Genomic DNA, 26,246 nt, shown 5'->3' with positions numbered 1-26,246 from the left:
GAAAAGATTTGAACCAGTGCACATGTCGAATGATGTACCTTAAGCTTCAGTGGTTATATACTATTGTAAGCTCTGAAAGAATTGTACTTGGTTTCTATTTTATTTTGTTAAAAATAAACTTTTAAATAGGATTTCATAATAGTGTGTTATAAAAAACATAATTAAACATAAATTACTTATCCAGCATTAGTCATATTTGTATTTGATTTCCAGATCAAGAAAATTAGTCCGTTAAATGGGGTCATGATAATTGATAGTTTACTATAAGCTGTTGAAAATCAAAACCTAAGGTTCTCACTTGATACTTGATTTCTCTATCGTTGCCGGATCTGGTCTGATGGATTGCGTCGAAATTCAATATTCTAGATATTGTATATGGATGTTACTTTATACAATATATACAAATATACTCTAAAAAATTGACTTTCAAACGAATTGGCTTGGTGGACCGACACTTTATCTGATTAGAGGCTCATCTTCTAATTCCGATAGGAACTACTCGTGTAAAAGACACAGGTCCAATTTAACTTATTAAAAAAATAATTTATATATGGTTATAGTAAATATGCTAGTACTGTACCATAAATTATATGATCGATGACTTTTCGTGAAATTGTGTCTTGTACAGCTGTATTTAAAATTCATCTAAATTACCTGTCACAACAATTATTTTACGTTCATTAATTTAACCGTATTTAAAAGCCAATCTAAATACACGACGGAGTTCAAAAGCCATTCGGGATGAGCGAAGGATAATAAATTCGCTGTTAAGCAAAGGAAATGTAGAAGCGAAAGTGATTAGGCTGTATTTACATGGCTGCCTTCTTGTAGAGGTGGTTCATTAAATGGAACGAAGAAAGCCTTTGTATGAAGATCGGGGTGTTTGTCGAGTGTAATATGCTCCCGTAAATGTAGAAAGATCGGCAAATTGACTTAGTAGCGGAGCAAAACACACAAAACTCTCTCACACAAACGGGTAAGTTACTATTTCAATTCAATTACACTTCCGATGTTTTCCGAGGGCAGGTTTAAATTGGTTCCTCCTTATCTTACGTGCACTTAGTTTTAACGCCTCTTAACTGCTTAATTTGAGCAACAATCTAACATTTTCATTGTTCAGGTTTAACAGGCTTCCCATTTTCTGATGACTCTTTAAGGCAATTTATTTGAGTGTAGATTCTTAAGGTTTATTTACTTTTTAAGAACTTTTGTTCATTTTTCTAAAAGTAGAATTTATTTCATGTTATACCCGCATAATACCTTATTTACCGCATGTTTTTGGTTAGTACGTAAGTTTTATCCCAAAAATTACCCTCAATTAGGAACTATTTTACTCGATATAGTGAAATGATACACTTGTTGATACGATACTTCGATAATTCAGTTTGACTCTATCGAGTTGTCGGTTGTATAATGGATTTTATAATGATAAAATAAAAATTGTCCACAGTAAATAGAACTTACCGGAGTCAACCGTATTTCATATACTACCCGAATATGTCTTCGTTATTTTTCTTTGGTAAGTAAATTTCATCCAAAAAAATTAGCCTCGATTAGAAATTATTTTACTCTATAGAGTAATTCACTTTGTTAAAATGATAAGATAAATAATTGTCTAAAGTAAATACGGTTAATTCAAAGTTCCATAAAGTTATACCACTTCCAATGCGATTGATTCAAACTGTATTTATGCCAGCTGGAATCGTTTGCACAAAATAACCGTAATCTCCGAACTCTTACACAAACTTGACTTGCCTAAACTTCAACTTGTGTAAGCACCTAGAAAGTGCCATAAATCATTACGGGAGTGCTGTAACCGGTCATTTAACACGGCCTGGTGACATCAGCCGAATCTGGCGCTAGGTATTTAATTAAGGGCGAAGCACAAGGGCTGTCACACCTTGAGTGCAACAATAAGTGTAATATCTCATGGAAGCTGGAGGGGTGGACCCCCCTTATCGACCCGCAATACAATAATATCAAATTGGCTCAGCTTTTTGGTGACAAGACGTAGAGGGCGTAAAGTTGGTCCTTCGAGCCACATAGTATTGCGTACCAAGTTATTTGTGTAACTAGTGCAGCAAAGGCTCTTTGCGCTCGCATTACACAATAGATTTTTTTCCACTGTTACTATAAAGCATATAAATAATTAGTCTTTCAAACGCCTAAGACGTTTAGGTTAGGTTAAATCCAAGCGTTGGACGGAAATATAATGTTAACACGAAACAAGGGGCATAGTATTAAAAGGGGCAGATCGTAGTCCTAGTATCTTTTAAGTGATGCAAACCTATTTTCAAGCGTACACGTATTAAGCGTGTAATGTGTTATTATAAAAGCACAATGTTTTGTGTTGTTTGATTAGAATACTGGAGTGCGGCAAAGTAAAATGAGTGTGACAAAAGTAAGTAAATGCAGCAACTAGCTACTTTGCGTGTTATAATCAGTGCAAGGAAGCCCACTTTGTCAGGTAACTGTAGGAAAAAAGATGCTCTTGTGGTGTTGTTATGTTTTAACACAAATACCACGTTAAAACTATCAAAAATGAAAAAAAAAACACGTTTACTAATTTTAGGTTCGTGGCTCTATTTTACTACTGGCGAATATCAATCAGAGTGAGTTTGAAATAAAACTTAACTACCTAGACATTTTAGACTCTTTGTTGTAATTCTAGTCAGGCACACATTATTTCTCGAATCGTAACATTTAAACATTGAAAGCTTGGAATGCGAATATAAATAAGTGAATAATCACTGTACAATAAAATTGAATAAATCTTCGTAGCTCTATAATATCTCTATAATATAATTACTCGTATATCTATAATTATGACAGGGTTTAAAATAAAATACGTCTTGTTTTAAGCTTCACGCTGTTAAATTCATCAAAACTAATATATTAAAAAGATTATCAATTTCTGCATGAATCTCAAGGTGATTGTCAAGAAGGATTTCCAGCAAGTATTTTTAAATTGAGAATAAATAAAAAAATGTAAAAAATAAATGGCTAAGTTTTTACCACGAAACTTTCAAGACTTTTATTCATGTCAGTATAGAGTTCGAAGGAACCCTAATCCCACCTACCAAAGCTAAGACACAATATAGCTTTCCGTAAGCGCAATTCCTTCTCACTGAACTGAATTTGTTTCAAAGTAAAAGTGCCTCCGCTGGAAGGCGGCCAGCTGATATGCGACTGTTTCTGTTATTCTTCCTCTTCCTTTTCACAGCTGAGCGGGAATCGAACCCGCGCCCCTGCCAGAAGCCCGCAGAGTCCGAGTCAAACTTACTACTGATTTATTCCGTCCGAGGCGCCGCCATAAGCGGTATTTATTATCACTGTCCACAGTGAAAATTCGGTTTTATGCAAATTTAGATCTCTTGAAAGTTCTGTCGCTCGCTTTAGTATTTTTTGCTCTTCGGGTTGGAAATCCTATGTGATAATTCTTAGGTTAGTAACTTTTACATTATTTTATTATTGAACTCTCGACAATTATTTTTCAAAAGCTTTGCTTAACAGATTGTTTTGTTTGTAAATGCATGGAACACACACTGGTGTTCGGCTTAACATGAACCTCCAGGTTCAAAACCAGTGGTGAGATAACAGAAAAACAGGGTCACTTGACAGCCATAATATAGTCAATAGTAAGCTTTTGATTTAAATGACTATAGTTTGGTTAGATTCAGAAACTGGTTCAATTTTTCTTAATGTGAAATAAAGTAAAATAGACTTATACATTTCAATACTAGTAGTACAAAACAATCACTTATACATTTCAATACTAGTAGTACAAAACAATCTTGATAATTTATTAACTTACATTCTGTGATACTGACTATAAAAAATACAGTATATAAAAATGATTTTTATATAAAAATGATTTTTATATAAAAAATGGTTTTTATTAAAAATATATATTTTATATAAAAATTGACTTAGACAAGTAACGTTCCACAGCATTATTATTATTATTTTTATTAAATCGTGTTTTTAGGGAAACTTTTTAACGTTTACAAAGTTTATCTCACCTGATTGACGTATTATTTTTTCTAAATAAGCATTTCTACGTTCCAATGTGGGTTCCGGACCACCACCAGCATCTTTACTTGGGTGGACCGATGCTTCTAGGTTTTTGGACTACATCGGTAAACCTTCTCAACAACATAGCAAAAGTCCATTAGTGTTTGGCGGGATTCAAAACCAGGGCTCCGCGCAAGAACCAACTGCGATATTAGTTCCACAGTATGACTGCAACCACAGCCACCTCTAATACAACCTGTAATACTAACCTGTATTACAACCTGTATTAGAGATGGCTGTGCTGCAACACATCTTTATTTAATGGCAGCAGGTATAGGGAGTTTCCGAGTTTCTAGGTGAAAAGACCTACAGCTGTGGGTTTCGAACCACTGGGTCAAGTCATTTCCATATAGCTAGGAATCATCGGTATCGGGATTTGAGATTGTGACAGGTCCACGGATTAGCAGAATAGCCCAAGAGGCGCAGAATGTGTTGTTTTTTTACAAAACCAAATTACAAGTACCGTAAGACATTTTTAACGACAGAGCAAGCTAATATGTTTGTATCCCTGTTTTCTTTACTTTATTTCCAATCAGCTTGTATGCCTTATTGCATAGTTATCTATGAGATTTTGTGTTATTGAGAATTTATTGTCTAGACTCAACATGGGGTGTTCGCAAGCTCAAAGAGTATGTATTTGTACATTGAAAGTAAATAATTGGTTTTATACAAATATAGGTTTGAAAGAAATTAAGGTTCCATGTGTGATTCCAGTTAAAAAATTATATTCAAAGAATGTCAACATTTTTGAAATTAGAGCTGTAGAAAAAAACTTAAGACCCACTCTGTTTGAGCTAACGAAAATACCACATTGAGTATTAGCTACAATAAACTTCCAATAACACTAAACCTCAAATTTTCAATAACACTAAACCTCATAGATATCTATGCAACAACCCATATTAGCTGATCGGCAATGAAGTAAAGAAAACATAGATACCATCATAAAAGCTGGGATTGTCGTTATTTGGGTTGCGTCAAAAAACACCCTGTAGTTGCCCCCTTCCCTCACCAATTGATAAGAATCTTCTAATAAATATAGGCATTTCACGATTTGACGCACGCATCTGCAACGAATCAACAATACGTTTCATTTTATTGTATTTAATTTTGATTAAAAAGAGCACCTGCTTAGTAAAGTAAAAACATAAACCTCCAATAAGTACGTTTAAACTTTTACTGACACACATTTTTATTCCCACGGGTACGTTTTAAAAAAATAGTCATAGAGATCCAAAAAAACTAATGGATCCAAAAAAATTTAAGACTTAACTTCAAGCATTTACTATGAACGTTTAACACTTTACATTATTAGATTTTTTCTACATTTTCTGAAAGCTCGTAAATGGCACCATCAAAGTTAAGTATATTTTAGCGTACAATCAGTTTCGGTACAAATGATCATGAAAAAGAACTAAGGGACATTTGTTTGGGACATTTTTCACTGTCTAAAATTTTTTGTGACACATATTTCCTTAATTCACTGCCACTTTGGTGTTTGCTCATTTCACAGAAAAAGCATGTGAACAATGTAATATAAAGGATCACATCGAAAATTTATACAATCATACGCAAAAAACACGATAACAACTTTATCCACCAGCCAACTGATAAAATGTTTCTCATGCGATTGAACAAAAGTAACTGTCATGGTGAGGATTATAAAAATATCAAATAGAGTAGAGAGCAATGAAAACATCACGAAATAGAGATAAGGCGATGCAAGTAGAGGCAGTGATGAGTCATGAGTGATAAGGATTGAGGATAGTGGGAAGGAGTCTATTGTGGCACGTGTTGCGCCGCCAACAAACCCAAAACCTCTTTTGCCCTTGGGCCCGGGTCCATTTGTATAAGCGGCTCTGTCTTATTATTTAAACAATCTATTCAAGAGAAATCTGAACAAATCTGCAACTGGACAAGAAATAAAGATAATTTGTTATTACTGTACTCAGGCAGCATGTATAGGGATCTGGGGCAGCGAAGTGTGTCAGGGGAGCCGTGCAAATCAAACTCCCTCTCTCGCTCTCTCCCTCTCCCCCCTCAGAGCACAACGTGTGCCGATCCCTTTTATTCAACCGTGTTCGCGTGTTTGCCGTGTTCAGTGATACACGGAATGGAAATACACGATATTGAAACCCCATTCTCAAACCTTGCCACTGTTGCTTTTTCATTCGGATGATTTTTATTTGATTTCATCACCTGTTTGTATGCGAAACATGGCAAAATTCAAACACGCGAATTTAACAACATTCTTTTTTGATTGTTGACTTTGTTGCCGCAGATAAACCATGTCGGATATCAGTGTGTATTTTCGGCATCATTGTGATAAAATACTTCACACCAGAAAATACTTGTACTAATCATCGAAGTGCGCGATCTTGTGAGACTCTTTTGATGTCAAATGAAGTAAAATATTTAACCTCTTAATTACAAATATACATATCATTAACAAACTTATTTAAAAAATATATATATATATATATTTTATTATTAGAGCTCTGCGGAGCTCTGTGATGAAAAGTGCATAGCGTAGACATGCTTACCACTCTTTCATACAAAAGTTTTGACAATTTTTAAGATAATTTAGGATACCAAGATGATGACTGAGTGAGTTATGGAATTATTTCGGATTTGATATACGTGGTAGAGTTTGGCATGGCCGTCACGGTTATTGAACCAAATCGAGCACAATAATTTTGTGCGTGTCGTATTTTTTGCGTAGTCATGGTTATAATACTATATCCATGATATTATGAGTATTCTTTTGTACACTGAGTATTCCTTACCACACACATTATGCGAAACCCGATTCTTTATCGGTAATTCGGGTATTAATGGGAAATTCGCCTTAGGATCGTTCAAAATATGAAAAACACCGAACTGTTAATGTCGCAGTCAGTTAATGTGCCTAGTTAAGTGCGGAAGTGAATTAACAGCTAAACGGCTCACTAACTGGCCATATATTTACCTTCTCGTTAGTATGCAGATCAGCAAGAGGCCCGTCTTTAAGTTTGCGGCACTCGACGACGCCTACGAGGGGAGGGGGGGGGGTTCACAAAGTGTCATTTTCACCACTGGCATTCTCGCTCTGCGGAGCTAGGTGAATTAATCTTAATAAACTCGAGCACCGTGAAGGGAAGAGAGTCTTTTTCACTCGAAGGGTTTTGTTTTTCAATGGCTCTCAAGTTTTTATATCGTTTATTAGGAGTTTTAAATTCGTTGTCCTGTAGTCGCATTAATTAGTTTATAGGATGCTTTTTGGGGATTTTTTAAGTTTTTCGTATTTTTGGAAAATGTAACGTTAAAATTAGTCTTTTCAATATTTTGTAATTCAAGTTTGATACAGTATATTTTAAATATTTTCACCACCTGATTCGTTGTAACTATTATCACTGAGAGTGTCTCTATCTTATTCTATACTTTCGTTACACTGTATGGGATTACAAAACTAAATTGTAAAATAATGTTATAAACTGTTTGGTTGGCAGTAAATGCTTTTTTTCGTTATTAATGGTTAACAAGTGCATACATTTTTCATTGTAACATTGTTTTGTACAAAATAATTTATCCTTTTGTCAACAACTATTTTTCATCTTGTAAATTTTGTAGTAGGCCCTAATGTTTTGCAATACAATACATTTTTATTAAATTCCATGTTGGTGGCCCCTGGATTACTATATATTATATTACATTTTATATTTATTTTTATATTAATCAATTATTTTTTAGGATCCTGGCAAACAAATTAAATCTTTTTTTGAAAAGATTAAACTTTTTATCAATTTGTCATTTGATTTTGGCTTTGTATTGGCACTCGACAGTGTGTATGTTGAATAAAAATTGAGTCCGGAAAATTATGTATTTTATCAATGGATATTTGCCACACTGCTATATTTTAAAGAATATATCAGTTTATGGTTTATTTTAGACTTTAATGTGTGGAAACCCGGTAAAAATACATAAGCTACCCTAAACCCCTTTACATGCAGCTTGGGAACAGTTTGTTATACTGTATAGGGTTATTTAATCCAGAGAGCACAGAATAGAAATTTCTATTCTGTGCTCTCTGATTTTTAATCTTGGTATTCTATACATATTATATTACTTTTAGAACTGATAGGGTGAAATCATCCTAGCCTGACATATATTTTGAATTAAACATATTTTTACCAACAAACCTTACAGTAAGCCTTCTGACAATTTTAAATCGTCCACACTGCACACTTGGTGTTGTTTCGGTACCTCAAGTCGGCATTGTCCCCATCCCGCCCCATTGGAGTCCCAGGTACCCGAGGCGTCCCATCTGTGTCCCACATGTTACCCGCTCCCACCTGACTCGTCCCATAAAATTCCATCCAATTTTCAAAAATCTGCCTTCAGCAGTTTTATATAGTTGTTCTCTATCCTACGATTTCCATGCATGATGGCAACCAAGAATTATGTTTCTAATTTACGACATGCATTCTATATTTCAGGCGTAATGAGTATTTAACCAATGTTGATGGTTAAAAAGTAAAAACAGAAATATACCATAAACTACTTGTCTTCATACACATTCATACACATTTAACTGTGGTTACTGGATTTATTATTGAAATTAAATTTTTAAATTTGTTTAATGCTTGGTTAATTTTGTTTAGGGCTACATCTAAGCAAATAAAAAAAATTAAAACGTGTTGTAATGATTTTTGGAAATTTTCTTAAGTGAAATGTGCATACATTTTCGAATATCCATACATTGTTTAACTATTTGGTTTTCATACTATTATACATTTACATTATACACTATACATTTATTTCTATACTATTAACACCTTTAAACTATTATGGGCTTTAACATAGTTTTACCTGAAAATAAAGAAAATTCCAACGAACTAAGTATATGTAGACTACTTCCGCGGCAGTTTCCCAAATCCAAACGAAGAAAGTCTCAGGTTAGTAGGGTTTCCACTCCTTTTAAAGAATAGAAGTGTTGTGGTCGAAGGCTGCTCAATCGTAATGCAGTTAAGGTTATATATGTACCTTAATCATTATTTTCGACGTTTAAAAATATTACAAAATAACGCTGCGCACCGTATTTATAGTGTTTTGAACTCTCAGCATGTATGTTTGCCCAAATAAATTTGTGGATGAAATACCGTACCTATCGAATCGTGAAATGTTAATTATAAAATCTTTATCAGTTATTACTTTGGTTAGACAATCGTTCCAACTTGCAGCAGACGCAAGTAATGCAGCTTCAAACGGCGCCAGCGACACGGAATACCTCGACGAGTTATCAGGGCTGACTAGGGCCACATCTGGACCCCATATGGCTACTCAGTGACTCATTCTTCTTTCTATCGATTTAAGCGCAGGTCCCCAGGTCGGTAATGTATGCACCCATACACCTACGCTACATCTACTAGGGTAGTATATTTGATCGATTTTTTGCAAAAACTTCCCCCCCTGGCCAGCCCGTCCCCGGTTCTTAATGGGCTTAGGGGCGGATTGGAGCCGTGCCGGAACTCTTTGGCATGAGTCATGTCGGTGACTTTTTTGAAGCCACGTAACTTGATTTGAAGATGTCCGCGCAGCGAAGAAAATTAAGTGTGAAGTAATTGTTTGGCTAGATGAAAAATCTGCATCTTATAAAGGTTTGACAGATAGCACTTGGTTCACCACTTGGCTGAGATTATTAGTATTTTATATTGTTAGAATCATGTTTAATGTATTCAGTACGAAAAAAGTTAAATTGCTTGCCACATAATCTCTTGATTGGGCCTGACGATGAACAAACTGATCGATCGCCATTGTAACATCCTGTCTTATCAATTAACCGTCTTGGAAAATATTTGCAGTATAGGTTTAGATAGGTGATGGAAACTGTATTATATATTAAATTAATATACATAATGCTGAACTTATTCTTGTTCCTTACAAAATCAATTGTAATTCCGATTTAGAGTATAATACGTTGCGTATAAAGCCATTAAACCTTTCAATTCTCTTCCTTATCAAATCGACTCCAATCGTCGTTTCTCGCAAATAAATGTAATCTAATGTCCAGGAAGCATTAATCGTCTTAACGAATGTAATTCTTATATTTTACATTAGTTAATAATTATTTGTAGAATTTGGACTTGACCAGGTTAATACAATGCACTATATATTGTCATTTTGGTTGAATTGCAGTAAACGAATAACCGTGACGACAAGTTGACTTTTTTGTCAACACACCATCGTTGAGGGTTGAAAATTGTAAACTTTATTGAACACACTCCCAATTATTAAAATGTTTAATTCAAATTAATCATTGGCCATCAGTGAATAACCAAATGAATAAGGTGTGACGAATCTCTTTTAAATCACCAGGATATTCGTCATAATTTTCCAATCATGGAATGGCAATTTGTAAATAGGTTCATTTAAGTAAATACCGTTTAACAATACTGCTAGACCTATCTTATCTGTACGTGTTATTGTTGGTGATTCACCTAACGACCTCTACATCCTGGGTGAAGTTTGCTGCCCCGGTCTAAGGTCCAAAGGTATTTCCTCCCCGTGAGTCACCCCCGTCTTGCAAAGCCGGAAGTCAAAAAGGAATCCATTTCCTAGCCTCTTTATTGATAGAAGAGTAAATTGTACATTTTAACATTGTTCAAAACTTGTTTCCTAGGCAAACAGAATAAAACAATACACCTACTTTATTGCCTTCCAAAGATTATATTTGTTCAAGACAGTTAGGTTAATTAAACAACTAATTTACAAAAATGTATTTGTTGATTTTAGTTTTACACAATAAACCCACCTTAGTCAGGCTTTGTTTAATACCCTGCCGCAGCAAACCTTCAGACTAAGCGAATTTAAATTTGCCTGATTGGATTTTCGCTAATATATACATTTAAAAATGTAATTGTATTCCCAATTTTAACATCAGTTTAACGAGTACTTAGGCTTGCGGCTACAGGGAAGGTAATAAGGGGTTTTCTTAGTGAAATGTTAATTAGTATGTAATAAACAAATAAGGACGAAGTATACTTCCAAAGTAGGTTCCCAATGAGGGAAGTAGGTTTTCCTTACTCCTTTTAATGAATAATAGTGATATTCATAAACAGGTCATATCATAATAATTTAATTTATATATTTCATAAAAAAATGTGATATACAGGGTGTCTTGTAACCATATGAACAAACTTTGTCACGTTATTCAGCATATCATAATAATTTAATTTATATATTTCATAAAAAATGTGATATACAGGGTGTCTTGCAACCATATGAACAAACTTTGTCACGTTATTCAGCATGTCAAAAGAAACAAAAATTTAATAACATGTGTCCTATCTCATTCTGTTTTCGGTCTATCTGTATGTATGTGATTTTTACAAAAACATTCATAACTCCTCAACTGCTTGAGCTACAGCGTGGAAATTCTGTAAAAATGTTTATTTATTGACCTCTATGTTTGTGCAAAATATGAATACACCCCTTTAACATTGCTTTCTCAATTTAAACTATGTTAAATTGATAAAACTACTTTTTACCATTGTTTAAATGGAGCAAACTGAAGGTGTGGCAAGGGAAAAATCAACTTCTCAGTTATTCTTTGTCCAAACTAAGCGTATAAGATATCGTTGTAATTTGCATGAAATTAACTAGATTTTACATGTCCTGCCGTAAAAATTAATTAGTTTGTAAAATTAACGGTTTTCATGGAATTTGGCATCAAATATTTTTTTTTTACCGCCATTTTAAACGGTTCAAGGGTTTTATTAATATTTTGCACAAACATAGAGGTCAATAAGATAAACATTTTTATCGAATTTTCACACTGTAGCTCAAGCAGTTAAGGAGTTATGAATGTAGATAGACCTAAAACGGAATGAGATAGGACACATGTTATATTACATTTTTTGTTTGTTTTAATGCTGAATAACGTGACAAAGTTTCTTCATATGGTTGCAAGACACTCTGTATATGAAGTTGAACAAATGTTCAACTTCATATGTTGTTTTTGGCCTCTGGAGAACTCAAAACAAAAAAGTAAATTCGTCCTGGGTCCAGGTCTTACCATGCCCTATGGTAGTAACTTATTTCATATGGGAAATTTGCTAAAAAAGCATATTATAAATCCGTGTTCATTAATTACGTTCTCTCTTGTTTACTACCTGAGTGATCAAACATTCAACTGAACGATCAGCTGTTTAATTATAGTTCGTAATTAAACCTTTATAAAGAAAGTTCACTGGATGTTAAGAATTAAATCATTATGGGGCAAAGCCCTAAAAATGAGGTTACAATTCGCTTTTATGTACAATTCAACACTCCACTGAATCATAAGCTTTAAAACTGACACCTTATAAAAATTGGATTATTAGAACGGCTAAAAAGGAACTAACAGAGAAACCTCTTGTTGTATTATGTATACAATTTATATAGTGTTTCGCGTGTTATTACAGTTATTTTCGACATTGCACAGAGAGATATTGTGAAATACGAAGTGTAAATATTATTGTGGTGTAGCAATTTAGTCGTTTGAAATTGGCGCATCAGTGTGTGGGGAATTAAAAATAATGTAAGCGCGTAGGATCGCAACTTCACTCCGCTAAAACATGTATTAAGTTATTGAATTTCGAAGTAAAATATGCAGTAGATATCTTGAGTAGCTCATCTTAAAACGTTTGCTGCAGAGTTGTTCGTGCGGGAGTTAAAACATATATGTGATCATTAACGTTTTTGTTTTGCATTGTACAAATATTTTAATTTTGTTATGTAGGCCTACTATGTGTAATCCATGGTTTATTCCACCATTTAGGGCAACCTCTAAGCAACGTTCCCAAACCTAAGCGTATGTAATTAATGATGACGAAGAACCTTTTTACACAATAAAAAATCTAGCACTCAAAGAGATTGTATGAACGAGCGATCAAAAATAATACAAGAAAATAGAGCGATGCCGCCACTACAAGTTGTAAAAAATATTCAAAGGCGGGGACATCTTTAGAAGCACCTGTTCCGCAACAAAAACACAGGAGTAGGCGGAGACAAGTTCGGAGGTGTTCGGGTGAGTTCGGGTACGATCGGACAAGTTCGGGGATGCTTCGGGTAGGAGGCGGACTCTCGTAGTGTCGTCAGTGTGCCATGGTAGCCCGTGCGGAAGGGATGTACGCGCCCGCTGGCCTCGATACATTTTCCTTCAAACTCTGGTCGTTGGCGAATGTTTGGACTGGATTCCACTGTAAGTTATTTACTGTTATTATAGATTTTTACCGCACATAAAAGTGGTTTTCGGGTGTTTTATTTTTCTGTAGGTAAGTGTTTGGGGTAGGATAATTTATTAAATATCGAATACACGTACTATACGTTTCACGTTTGTAGGATCACGGGCGTTGTTTACAACCTATTGACTACTATTTGTAAAAAAACTTTTGCTCTAAAAGGTAACAAATAATAAAATTTTATAACAACATAACTATCATAATTCTGTAGCACATTTGATTTGTTTCTAGTAATTAAAAAATTGAACTTTTAAATTAATTTATTATTTTTTTATCAAATACTTTTGAAAGATTTTTACATATATTTTTGTTTATTGGCATTAAAAACATTTTTGTGCAATTACATTGTTTAACTATGGGTTTAAGTATGAAAGTTATTAATTTAATTAATTAATGTAGGACGATAACACAAATGACACAATAAAAACAGCAACAACAAAAAAATCACGAGCAGTGATATTAATCGTGATTACAGTTATAAACTTAACGTCTTCTGAATTACCATTATTTACTAGTAATTGCCATAATGAATTTAATGTGCAATAATGTTGATGTGTTTATAATATGTTCAATAGTAAATTGTTTACGTCGAAAGAAAATTATGGTTAGTGTTATTTGTTTATATAAGTAATTGTTTTTCCCGTAGTAAATATAAAGCGTATAAATAATTATTGTGTATATTTAAAAAGTTGTGGCACCGGAATTTGTTTACAAGTTGGTAGTTTGTATAAAATATATATATAGCCTATACTTATAACATAACATACTTTGGTTACCTATTTAAGTTAATAATACTTTTCTGCTTTGTCATAACTTTGAAATATTCGAGTAAACGTGTTAGTGTTTTTTGAACTTTTACCTGATACTATAGAATAAATTTGTAATCATTTAAAGTAATTGACAGGCTGAAAAAATCATAGGTAATGAAATCGTTATGAAAACCTAACAGTAAAATACACATTATTTTTAAAACATGCTATGTTAAAATTTCTAAATCAATGTGGCGTTCTTTACGTTAGTTACCGGTAACCCAAGCACTCCTACCCCGAAATGAACGTATTAATTACATATAATGAAATGTTCGGTGTTAAAAATCTTATCAAAACACTGTTGTTGTCAGGCACAGGAGAATGTGTTAATCTTGAAGTGAGGAATAAACAAATTATCCAATACACAAACTAATAATGTAATAAATGAAGATATAAATAAATGCAAAGTGATATAAGCATACACATGAATTTATTTTAATTACAATTCGCCCGTGTACATAATCGAATGTTGTAGATTGTTGTAGATGTTGTAGATAGGTAAATGTAATTGAAGTAAAATTTTAAATAGGTAACCTTGCAACTAAAGAATATTTATTCCCGGGAACAGCTGATCATGTTAACGAAGCCATAGGTCAAAGAAAGGCAATACATTATACATTGGCTTAATTAAAAACATTTAATCTACTATTCAACCGAACCCAAATTACTAAATTATTGTAATGTTTTTTGAACGCTATACGGATGTTTTACACCTTTATATGTATTAGGTTATAATCTAAAACTACATCAAATACCTTTCAAACTGATTTATTGGACTATTAACATTTTTATGTTGCCATTTTGAAAATACATTCTGGGCTCAGAATGGCAATAATAATCTCGAAATCAATTAAAGCTTGATTGGTTGTTTTCGGAATTCCCTCATGTTGTCACGTCTGTTATCGTCTAAGAATGGTCCATTCATTTCGGGAAGAGTTATGATCGATATTTGTTTGTTTTTCGAATCCTCGAATAATGCCAGACTTGTTGTCTGAAGAAGGAGCTTACCCGGTTTTATGCGGATGTTTCGGTACTTTGTCTTTGTATTTAGCCATAGTTTCTGTTACGGCTAGTGCCCTTGACTATAGATACGAGGATAGACCAGCTGTAGTGATTCTTCCATTCGGAGAACAAGCATCTTTAAGTGAACTGCTGTCAAGATGCTGTTTCTTCCCTTAGTTATTTATTCTATGCAATTTTATGTGGTAAAAGGCTGTAGATTACGATAGCTTGCCACTTCAGATTGAATTGGTTAAGAGTAGTGTGTGTAAACAGTAAAACATTCTGTTGGAATATTCAGCTAGTCAATTATATTCTAAAATTGACTACATCTTTAAATTGTGTGGCTATTTTAGAATCTATAAATGGCTGGTACACAAAACGTTGAACGGGCAATGTTAGACTTTGAAATATCGATTCGTCTTTTAAGAACGACCCTCCAGCACTTCGCTTCCTGGACTTCTCAAAGACTTGTCGTTAGACGTACCTCGGTCATTGTGACCACTTCCGGTAGGATAATGAGGTCCAGTGTTACTTCCGGCTATGAGGGTGGGGGTGGACATTGTAGTCCTAACAGTTCAAGTACTGTAGCAGCGCCTACGCGGTGGCCGCAATCCTCCACGCCTGCCTCTGTATTGCCAATATGCGCCGTGACATTTATTTTATTTCCAGTCCGTTCAATTTTTAAGTTAATGTGCATTCGACACCATGCATAACGTGATTATGTATATCTATTCATTTTATATATCTTACCTTACCATCGGAAAGATCTTATTTGCGCACGGAAGGATTTTTACAAATATCTTAATCAATTATTTTCGTCAGGTGCCAAAAAGTTGACTGTTTCATCAAAATCGAAAACTATTGAAAAACCTCCTTTTATACCGATAATTAGAAGGGTATGGACCAAGAACTGTTAACCGCCATAACGACGATTAAAGAGTTAGAATAAGCGTTGCACAAGTTGTTTACGTATGTTTGAAGTCGTATGTGCAATTGAAGTAATTTTAAATCTAATGTAATAAATTTAGCTTGCTAGATAAAATATGTAATATCACGTGTAAAATTATAGCTGAAAACGTCGGTTGTTCACATTTCTCTGCCAATTTAAATATTTGTCACGGTATTCAGAGTAATTAATCCAATTTGTGGATTTTTGTCTAGCAGAGAGACAAGATATGATGTTCCTCTAATGAAGTCGGACGTCTGCTTGCGTGCGCAGTTTACGCACACACATTGTCTATCGTACACAGAACCAGATAAATAAACACTAGACCCTCCAAGACGTCCTGTAGTGATCTCAACGCGAACGTAGCTAATGTAACCAACAAATAACTCCAATAGCGAACCTAGTGGCCCAAGCGTGAATAATGTCCCCATTACCCTTGTCCTTTACCTTCTTCGGTCGAAGGATGCCGTAGCTGACTCACCGAGGGGTCTGAGCTGTTTTGACTTTCTTATTGCGAATGTTATGGATATATCCATTACCATATGAATGCCGACTCGACCGCTCGGCATTCTGTTATGAGGCCAAATTTGATGAAGGCCTAGTTTGGGGGAGAAATGTGCTGAGTTCTTTCTTCAGCTGAAACTTGTGTCGGTTTCAAATGGTTTGGGGATGTTTTCAGAAAGTTTTACCGGTGAGCCGAGCATACAAATTTTTCAGAGTTTTTGCAACGCGGATTTATTTTAACAGTTGTGGATTATATACAAACATATACGTATTTATTTATTATCGTAGATATAATTCGATTATTTAAGTAGACACCGGGTGGATTTAAAATAAAAATGAATTGCCGGTTACAGTTACGCTAGAGTTATATTCAATCAGTCGATTTGTTAGGTGTGTGGAAGGCCGGCGCCGTGCTCCGGCAGGATCGTATGACTATGGTGGTGTCACCCTATACCTGGCCCGTATATCGCCCTCATCATTGTACGTCCCTGTATAACCTAGTCTGCCACACTGGTAGTTACATCTTGCATTGTCAACGACGACTCGGTCGCGGTCCCCCGCACCGCACTTCCGCCGGTTAATATTTTACGGAGATATCATCTGAGGGGCAGTGACGGGAGTTGTCGCGTCATCTCGTCCCCCAAATTCGATAAGCTCGTCCCCCGGGAGGCAGCGCCTGTACCTGCACGGGGCACGGGCTGCCCGGCAGCTGGCGACGTTTCGAGAGGCTTCAACAGTCGTACTCAGATATTGACCCGCTCCCCTCCCAGACTTCCACCGACCATTGTTCGCTTCGCTCGGTAAAAATCGCATTTGCCATTGAATGGATTAACGCCCCCAGGCCGCCGTGACTCACCTTATTTACCTTGCGATCGCCACCCTCGGCCTGCTCAATGAGCCGCGCGGCGAATAAATGATGAGCGATCACAGCGTGGTGCAGGGAACATTTGCAAAAAGTATAACCGTCAGTATATACTTTGATTATTCAGAATACTGGCGTCGTGTTAGGCTGCGTGGTCCACTACGGTTAGTGGGTTTAATAATATAATCATAAATGCTCAATCAGTTCTCAGCTTTGATTAGAGTTCCTCAAACATACAAAAAGTAGTATAGTCTAAAGGATTTTTACTGATCTATATATGCAAAGATATTTATTATTCATACTTGGTAAAATGCTCTTTTACCGTGAGTAAAACTCTTTGAGAAAATATCAATAATACATTTTATTTACAACCATATCACAGTTTACTGCACGATCCACATAAGTCCGTAGCGTTGTCGAGGTGTTCACCCGATTTTGTAGAGCACCGCTTGTGGGTAAATAAAGCTTCACAAGAAGTGCTAGAAAATTATTAATTAAACAGGGCCGATGCTCGGAAGGATTTTTCAGTGAAGATAACGTAGCCGGTGATTGGGGGTTTAATTCCCGTGATCCGGAGAGCTACACAAGTAGACTCGTTAAGTGCCGGATGCCGGGCCAGGCAAGATGGAAAATATCTCACGTTATGATATTTTGCTTAATTGCTTAATCTCTTTCTGATTCATTCGTATGTTGATCTTAGCTCTTTACATTTATCTGTAGAAATTGTTTTAATTAGTTTTTATCAGTACAGATCACCTTTGTACTGTACCGGCTCTCCCTTGCTTTGCTGTATACGATGCCAACCTCTTTAAAAAAGTGACAAATTTTGCACGGAAAGATTGTTTCAAATATTATCTAGCAGTCGATAAAATATCGATTTCTTAACAAATATCGTACTTTCATACTTGATCTCTTTCTGATTCATTCGTATGTTTGCGCTTTCGAAATCTCTCTTCAAAGGCTAGCTTCTTTTCATATTTTCCGTAGAGATTGTTTTAATTAGTGACAAATTCTGTAAGGAAAGGTTGTAGGTTTTAAAGAATAGAACCGTAGTTATGAGTTATTTTATGTACAGTAGCCAAATTGACAGACGATCTACACAATCAAATCACCCGCCGAATGTTAGATTTTATTTTATTATCAAGATATAAAGATTCAAGCACGTATGACATTTGTTCACATTAATTTACTACGAGTAGAGAAAATCTTAAGTTCGTGCTGTCGTTTATTGAACCGCTCATTTATTCCCCGATTTCTCTATCATATCACCGAATCTCCCCATCAAGGATGGTCCTAACCGATCACATTACATCTTATCATTACACTATCTCGTAGACGTTAACGTTATCAGATACGATAACGTGAGGTGTCGTTGTACTAACGTATCCATCACCAGGGTAACGACAGCGGAAGTTGTATAACCTGTGACGTCATTTCCTCTAAACCGGGTGACGCATTAAGAATACCGCAAGACTGATAGTACCGAAATCCGCTCTTCAGTAATTTTACTTGCAATGCAGCGAAAGATAAGAGTTTTTCAACAATCAATTTTGGGCTCAGCAATAAATCCTAACTTAAAAACGTGTTGAGTATACTGATGGTTTTTATTTCTAAAGTATTCAGTGTATAATATCTTGGTCGTGCTCTCAGTTTATAAAGTGACTCTAGTTAATAAACTTTGAATAAAGCTTTTAATCTAAAACACCACTTCTTCGCGTGACGAAAATCACTGATTGCATAAACTTTATTTTGGGGATCAATCCTAACTTAACTAGACTTTTCTATATCTGTAGGCTGTGTTAATTGCATACTATTATAAGAAACATTTGGGCATATAGGGATTTAAGTGATGTTCTTGAGTGGCCGAGCCCATAGTTTGCCATACAGGCAGTGTGAGTTCAGACTGTTACTTGTTCCTCAAGGTTTAATCCGTTGAATTCTGTTTTTTTTTCATAAATGTCGTAGGAAAAGATACTACTCATCCATCTTTGCTCCGATTGAATTTTTTTGTCAATCGAATTCAGAATAACTTTTAACATGTTGAAAAAAATAATTTTTGTTTTTAGCGTTTCTTCCGTTTTTATTTACCGTAAATTTCTTTCTTGTCATGAAGACACCAATACTTGTTTGCGGTTTCTTGCACCAATTACAACCTCTCCCCACCTATCGCGATAACTTAATCGCACAGATCGGGCCCATTTCACACTCGCGTTGCCATTCTAATTGCAAAGGCCTAATCTCCGTGGCCGCCCATTTGCCCATTTGTTTTGCGCCGTTTAATAAAAGCAGACTCGCTTCATAGGCTCATAGGGTCTAACTATTGTCGATATTAATAACGTGCCTAGTGAGGCATGAATGCTATTACACTATAAGCCGATCTCGGGTCAGTTTATCTGTTAAAATGCGATTATGGAAAAATAGTTTAGGATGCGCTGGTTTATTTCATCCAATTGGAGTTTGTGAATTTACGTTTATTCCCTGAAATTTACATTTACGTTTATTACAGATTTATTGTTGTTTCGTTTCCCCTCTCGTAAATTAATCATGCTTATTGCTAAATCACGCACTGTAGATATAATACATTACAGGTAAATCATAGATTAGTTAAACCCAATTCACATATCACCAGTTAATAAATAAGGTTTGAAGAGCTGCAAACTCTTTATATGATATTAAACCCAACATTTTAATATAGAACTAAATGCCATTATTTGATGCATTCTTACCCCCGCAAATACGATTTTGATAATGCGCGACCAGTACTCGATAGTACCCATGCAATATAACTGCTGCAGTATGCAGTGTTCTCAGGTTCGAATCCTGACGCATATTATCTTTCGTAGAACAAACATATTTTGTATTCTACCACTCATCAGTTTCTATTTTATACCTGACATGTCGTCCTTAAAGTAAAGCAATGCGTCTTGACTCATATGCCCATGTCCTAAGCAAAATATAAACCTACTGAAGGCGGCGTGGCGTGTAATGTTTTCGCAGACATTGATCCCGCTTCAGAAGCCAGAAGGCAATTGACAAATTATTCCACATTCATTTGTCTTGCTCTGTCCGACAGCATGTTTTAAGACCCTCTCTGAATCTTTATATTGTATTTTACGGAAGGCTTTCCTGCATTTGAAATACATTTCACTTCACGACGTGTGGAATTTGCTTTCCGTACATTCAATGTATGTTTGAGCTTGGTGGTATACTGTGAACTGTGTTGTGTGATGCTCGAAGGGGAAAAAATTGTTGTCATTGGTTTGATATTAAATTTATTATTTTATTTTAGATTTAGTCAATTATTTTCATAACTGCGACTCATAGCAACGTCAATATAACCGTAGTTAACCATAATTCAAGCTCATATAGCCTATCGCAGATATATAATAACTATTGATATATGAATGTATGGGTTAGTAGTACCAGGACCTTCCATCGATTCCATATTTAGAAGAAACATGTATTTTTTCAGAGTTTTCGAAATTGTGTAGAGAAACATTAAAGGATCGATTTTAAAATATAAAAATGCGTAACATTTCGTAAACCAAACATGATATCTTTCGCTAACTCGTCCCTTGCTGATCAAATAATTTAAACCTCATTGACGGCCTAGGTAGTATTATTTAGCCAGCCTCCAATGCTCCAATACTTTCGTATCGGGTAATTGATACTTTTTAATCGAAGGGTGTATAAGAGTCCACCCCGGCAAGTGGGTGACATTAATTCTCGGGACACATTAGGGCAGAGTAAAAGTCGATGCCCGACAAACCCCCCTTCCCCTACGCCATCGCGAGCCGGGAGCAGATGTGTGCATATTGCCTTATTCTTAAAATCGCATTCCAGTTATTGCAAGAGAAAAGTAAACATATTGAACGGCTGATTGGCCTTGTGAATTAATAACATTCTGTTTCCATAGAAACTGTTTCTTTTGCTGGCCTCCTTCCGTCGGGAGGTGACTCGGCTCCGCATCGGAATATTGAATACTCACTTCTTTATCGAAACAAGTTTATCTATGGTAAAGTATTTACGGAAATATATACAGTACAGCAATATCATTTATTTTCAATTTTAATTTAACGATTTATGGTAGGCCTACGATTACACCCGTTTCTATTATTTTTAAGTAAAAAAAATTGTATATCTTAAACTTGGAATACCAAAAGTATGAAATACGTAGGGATTCCAAACAACGCCCTTGAATTACTGAGATCATAGGTCTATGTGTCAGTTAGGCGGCAGTTTGTTTAGGTTGGTGATTTGAGATCATACTGGAATACAGTAGCATATGGTGTGCCTCAGAGGTCAAATCCTTGGTCAAGATTTACAGATCATGTTACCATACCATATCCCATAACATGTTATCTTGTCTGCTAAAACATTTTTCGTACATTGCATTTGCCTCGATATCAAGTCCTGATTAAACAATTTACCATTCTTAGATAGAAAAGAAATCACAACAAGTATTACTTTCAGATTTGTTGTATTGTATATTTTTTTTAAGTATATATTTCAAAACTCTAAACAGATCTCTATGGAAAGACGACTGGTAAAGCGTCCGGTAACGAAATGCAAGTCTTTTTCGCGCGAAATCAGTGCTCGTACTTTCCCATGTCCACGATCTGCACCGCCAGCGCCAGCAGTCAGCAGCCAGCGGTGTGCCACGCGCCCTCACCTCCGGCCTAGAAGGGTAGCGCCCTCATTGTGCTATTGAGCGCCGGTAAACACCCATTGAAGCTCTGTGACGTAGAAACCAAACCCGTCACATCTGTCCCCTCCCCCTCCTCCCCCCTCGGCCGAAACCTGTATTTAATTGAGTCCGGCGAACAAACAAAATTAAAGGTAAGGCTTCCGAACAAACCGACCAAGAATAACAGCTGGGTTGTATTGTCACTCCGTTTGCTTTGGGTTCATGAAAGTACAATTAGATGACGATTTTGCACTATAGACGCAGACAGTTGAATATCGATGTGATTGTCTAAGAATGATCAACTAATTATGTGTGTTAACCAGTTGCACGCCAAATGTAATTGATGTGGCAGAATCTAGCTCTCCAAACCAGGTTGGCACTGCTTCATCTGTGGTTTGTTTAAATGACGAGACTCTCGCCGTTTTATCATAGATGGGAGGTCGCGGGAGATGGGCAATGAAAATGAAATGAAATGAAATGCTTTATTTCCGTTGACATGATACATGTATGGAAAAAGTCAAATAAACTAATACTAGGTAAGTCCGATGGGAAACAAGATTGTTCTGTAAACAACCAAATGTGTACTTAACAAATGCCTCGGTTGATCTCAAGATGAGACAATTCCTTAGCACCTTAGTTAAAGTGCTGCTTAGTTAAGTTTGTAGCTCTTGAAGTCAGAGAAGAGGAAAATTTCCAACGTGCATTGTTCTCATTACCCTGCAAATCGGCATATCCAAATGTAATATTGGAGTTCTCATTTGACTACTGTAATTTAATTATATAAACATGTAAAAGTCAATAAAAGCCAAATATAATGTAACGGACCAAGAGTAACAACTACTCAGATTCGAGTGGTGTAATCATCGTTTCGTGACTCAACAACCAATAGGCTTCTTTTTCGTCGTAAATTGATCGGTCAACTCGTAGCTCACTGCGACTTTGTATCAACAACGCCACATTGTGGCATTGGTCGAGTGATTCGCGGACTCGCGCGTGTTCAACATCCATTCCCACACCTCATGACAACATAGCAGCCCAGCTAATACAAACAAATTAACCTTAATTACGGCGTTGGCCCCACACGTGTGCACAAGTGGAGTCAAACGGGAACCTTCTGTTGGCCCAATTGCGAGACTCGGGTCAAGAAGTCAAAAAGGGTCAGAGTCAGAACTTGGAAGCCCGCATACGCTACGGCCTGTCTCACGCTACTAGCTCGCAAGGGCAACTGGCTCTAATAACTGTAATTTTGCATTTTTAACTAGCTTTGGCCTCCGAAACGAATTTATGACGAGTATAATTATCTCGGAGTCGACCAAAGTGTATAAATGCTCATAAGTCGTTTATTTGCAGTGTTCGTGATAAAAGTAAAATGGTAAATATATTTATCAGTACATGTTGAAGTAGCAAATTCAACAGGAGATATGAGCTTTTACAGAGGAACGTCACGTTGGAAAGGGACCAACTCTAATGAAATCTGCATTTAAATTTACCTAGATCTCGCAATATTTCTTGAATGTGCATAAAAATAACACGAACAATTGATTGCCATGCGAGGCCATTTTTTACCTTTCAGCTTAAGTAACGTCCAAATCTATAAACCTATATCCATGCGAGGTTTCTACTAAACGTTTGATTCAGCACCCCCATAGTTCCCCATGTACTGTGTTAAAACTCTCTTTCAATCTATTGAGAGTTCGATTCCTGGAGTTTGACAAGGATTTTTAACGCGCTTGATGTGGGCTCTAGCCGAAAAAATGTGTCTGGTCCTCACCTAAACGTGGGTTCTAAAACCAACCAAATACTAACTTATCTAGAATTTCTCACAGTTCAACCTAGGGGTGTTTTCGCACATGATTCACCGAGCAGGGGAGGGGTTCAAAGGTCAGGGATGACTCATGTCAAACCTGCATATCAAGCAAACATCAAACAAGGTCCAAACAACAACTACGTGTTTTTCCGTTGTTTACCTATATCCTCAAATCTGTAGACTTTTAAATGACTCAGTCATCTTTATTGGGAGACTTCTTCGTTGGATCAGATCGACCAACCCATGATGCGTAAGAATTTACCTCTATCAGAATTGACCTTGTTGGGCTGGGTTTGTCGTTTTCCATTCTATCCACTTCTTACCTCAACGTGTGTGGTTTCCGGCTGTTGAGGCTATTTAATAACCACAGCTGATTAACTGTGGTTAATACCTTCGCTGAACATTTCTTAGTTATTTCCTCGATACATCGTTTACGTGTTTGAGACCAATGTGCGAAGCTATACAATATATAATACTAATTAAATGGAGTAAAATTAAAACAGTGCTATACTTTTAAAACATTATTTTCTGCTATTTTAACTAGCCTATTGTTTGTTAACTTCACTCATTGCAAGTTTCTATTGTCACAATATTCTTGATAGAATTTTTTCTGTCAATTTGGGAAAATTCGCAGAGAAATTTAAGAACAACTCAAATATGTAATTTTAGTAGTTGGTACAAAATACTTTCCTTTTCTCTTAAAAGTAAGCAGGGATGGATTTATAGAGACCCGTTGAACCTCACCCTTTCAATATTCATACCGTGCGTAGTTGAACTGTTTATATTCATTAGAGTTTTGTTCCGAAATTCGTATTTTGTCAAAACCTGTGTACATGCAATGTTAAAGTTTATCTAAAGCGTTTGTTCAAGCTAAGTTATTCTTATTTACTATTTAATACACAATCAGCACAATTATTTCATAAATATCCACGTTTATGGTATTTTTGAGGATAACTAGTTTTGATAATCCTTCTATAAACGGTCCTTTCATTTGCAGTCATCCTTAGTTTCTCTATAAAGAGCGTGAAAATCTATTGTTACAAGTAGAACTTCATTTATACAAATTCCTCTTGGGATTTTTCCTCCAGTTTTTTTTTTTTTTTTTTTTCAAATAGAAACTGTTCTGATTAATCTCAGGTATAAAGATGTGGGAATTTCCCCGAAAACTCATTCGCAAAATATATAGGCCTAGCTTTTAAATTTGAATAATATGATTGAACTGTATCCTTGAACAGACTGAGGCTGTATTCCAATGTTACTATGTTTGACTGTTAATCTATAGAAAATCGGGTTTTAATGGTTGTTTACCTGACTCATCGCAGTGGTTTCAAATCTATAGATCCCGTTTACCATTTATAAACATTGTTTATAGTATCCTAAATACCACTTAATGTTACGGCGTAAATGTACTGCTGGAAACATCGATTTTGAATATTTTGTTCGTGTTAGTTTTGCTTAGGGAATTGAATACTCTGTATTTTCTTGTTATAGCATCCATACAATTTATTATTGTCGTCTTTTGTTCATTGTAGAATTGTTTTTTTCTCTCTATTATTGTTGTGCAGTGATAACATTTTGTTGTTGTTACTATTTATCATTAACAGTTCTTTATTGTTAATAGTTCTTTATCGTTAACAAAGGTGCAAAAAGCATCTCACTCCATAGTTCACCAATCCCTCATTTATAATAATACCTCAATCTTATTAGCTTGAAGCCCAGAAGGAAAGCTGTATTATTTAGATTTGACTTAGCTAATGCAATGTATTGTCAACTTAGCTCAATAAAATAATTTGATTTGATATTTGTGTTAGAATAATAATCACTTACACCCTTGGTAATATTTACAAATTCCACAACCTAAGTGACGTTTGCAGTCATGGAGATTTCATGTGGTTTTCGGTCATAAACACTTTCATATCAGCTATTCGATATTTTAAACTCGTTGATACATGATAATAAAGTTCACAGTATAGAAATAGGCTACTAGGACGATTTTTCATGTAGGTTTTAACTCGGCCACCTCTATATCGGAGGGCTGATAATTGTGATGCCCATATTGTGCCCATATTGTGCCCGCATGCCCGTACCGTTATTCACCTTCCCCATTGACCTGTGTGTATGTCAGCCAAAAATGTGCATTCAGACCTAATTTGTTCTAATTTTTAATACTTCGTAAATCAAGAACGTTCATTACACTGAAAATATACCTCTATATAGATATATTATTGGGATCACCGATAGTATAAGGGGTTATTTATAGCATTAACGGATGAGTAATGTGTATAAGAATATTGA

General features: G+C 35.6%; 1 protein-coding gene across 4 annotated transcripts in view; it reads left to right on the top strand.

The window, feature by feature from the left end:
• Window positions 1–26,246, top strand: part of LOC128997796 (zinc finger E-box-binding homeobox protein zag-1-like) — a 496,300-nt gene that overhangs the window by 443,134 nt on the left and 26,920 nt on the right. Inside the window, exon 1 of one of the 4 annotated variants that reach the window (XM_054423510.1) lies at window positions 13,147–13,294. The exons of the other annotated variants lie outside the window; for them this stretch is intronic. Coding sequence (XP_054279485.1) covers window positions 13,198–13,294 — 97 coding nt within the window. The 5' untranslated portion in view covers window positions 13,147–13,197. Of the gene's footprint in view, window positions 1–13,146; window positions 13,295–26,246 lie in introns of those variants that run through there. 4 annotated transcript variants of the gene reach the window in all.

The sequence above is a fragment of the Macrosteles quadrilineatus genome, unplaced genomic scaffold (genome assembly GCF_028750875.1).
Source record: "Macrosteles quadrilineatus isolate MER2022 unplaced genomic scaffold, UCM_ALF_1.0 Scaffold_7__1_contigs__length_78375512, whole genome shotgun sequence".
Lineage (NCBI taxonomy): Eukaryota > Metazoa > Arthropoda > Insecta > Hemiptera > Cicadellidae > Macrosteles > Macrosteles quadrilineatus.
The sequence above is the reverse complement of the archived record's forward strand: the minus strand, read 5'-3'. Positions and strand labels throughout refer to the sequence as shown.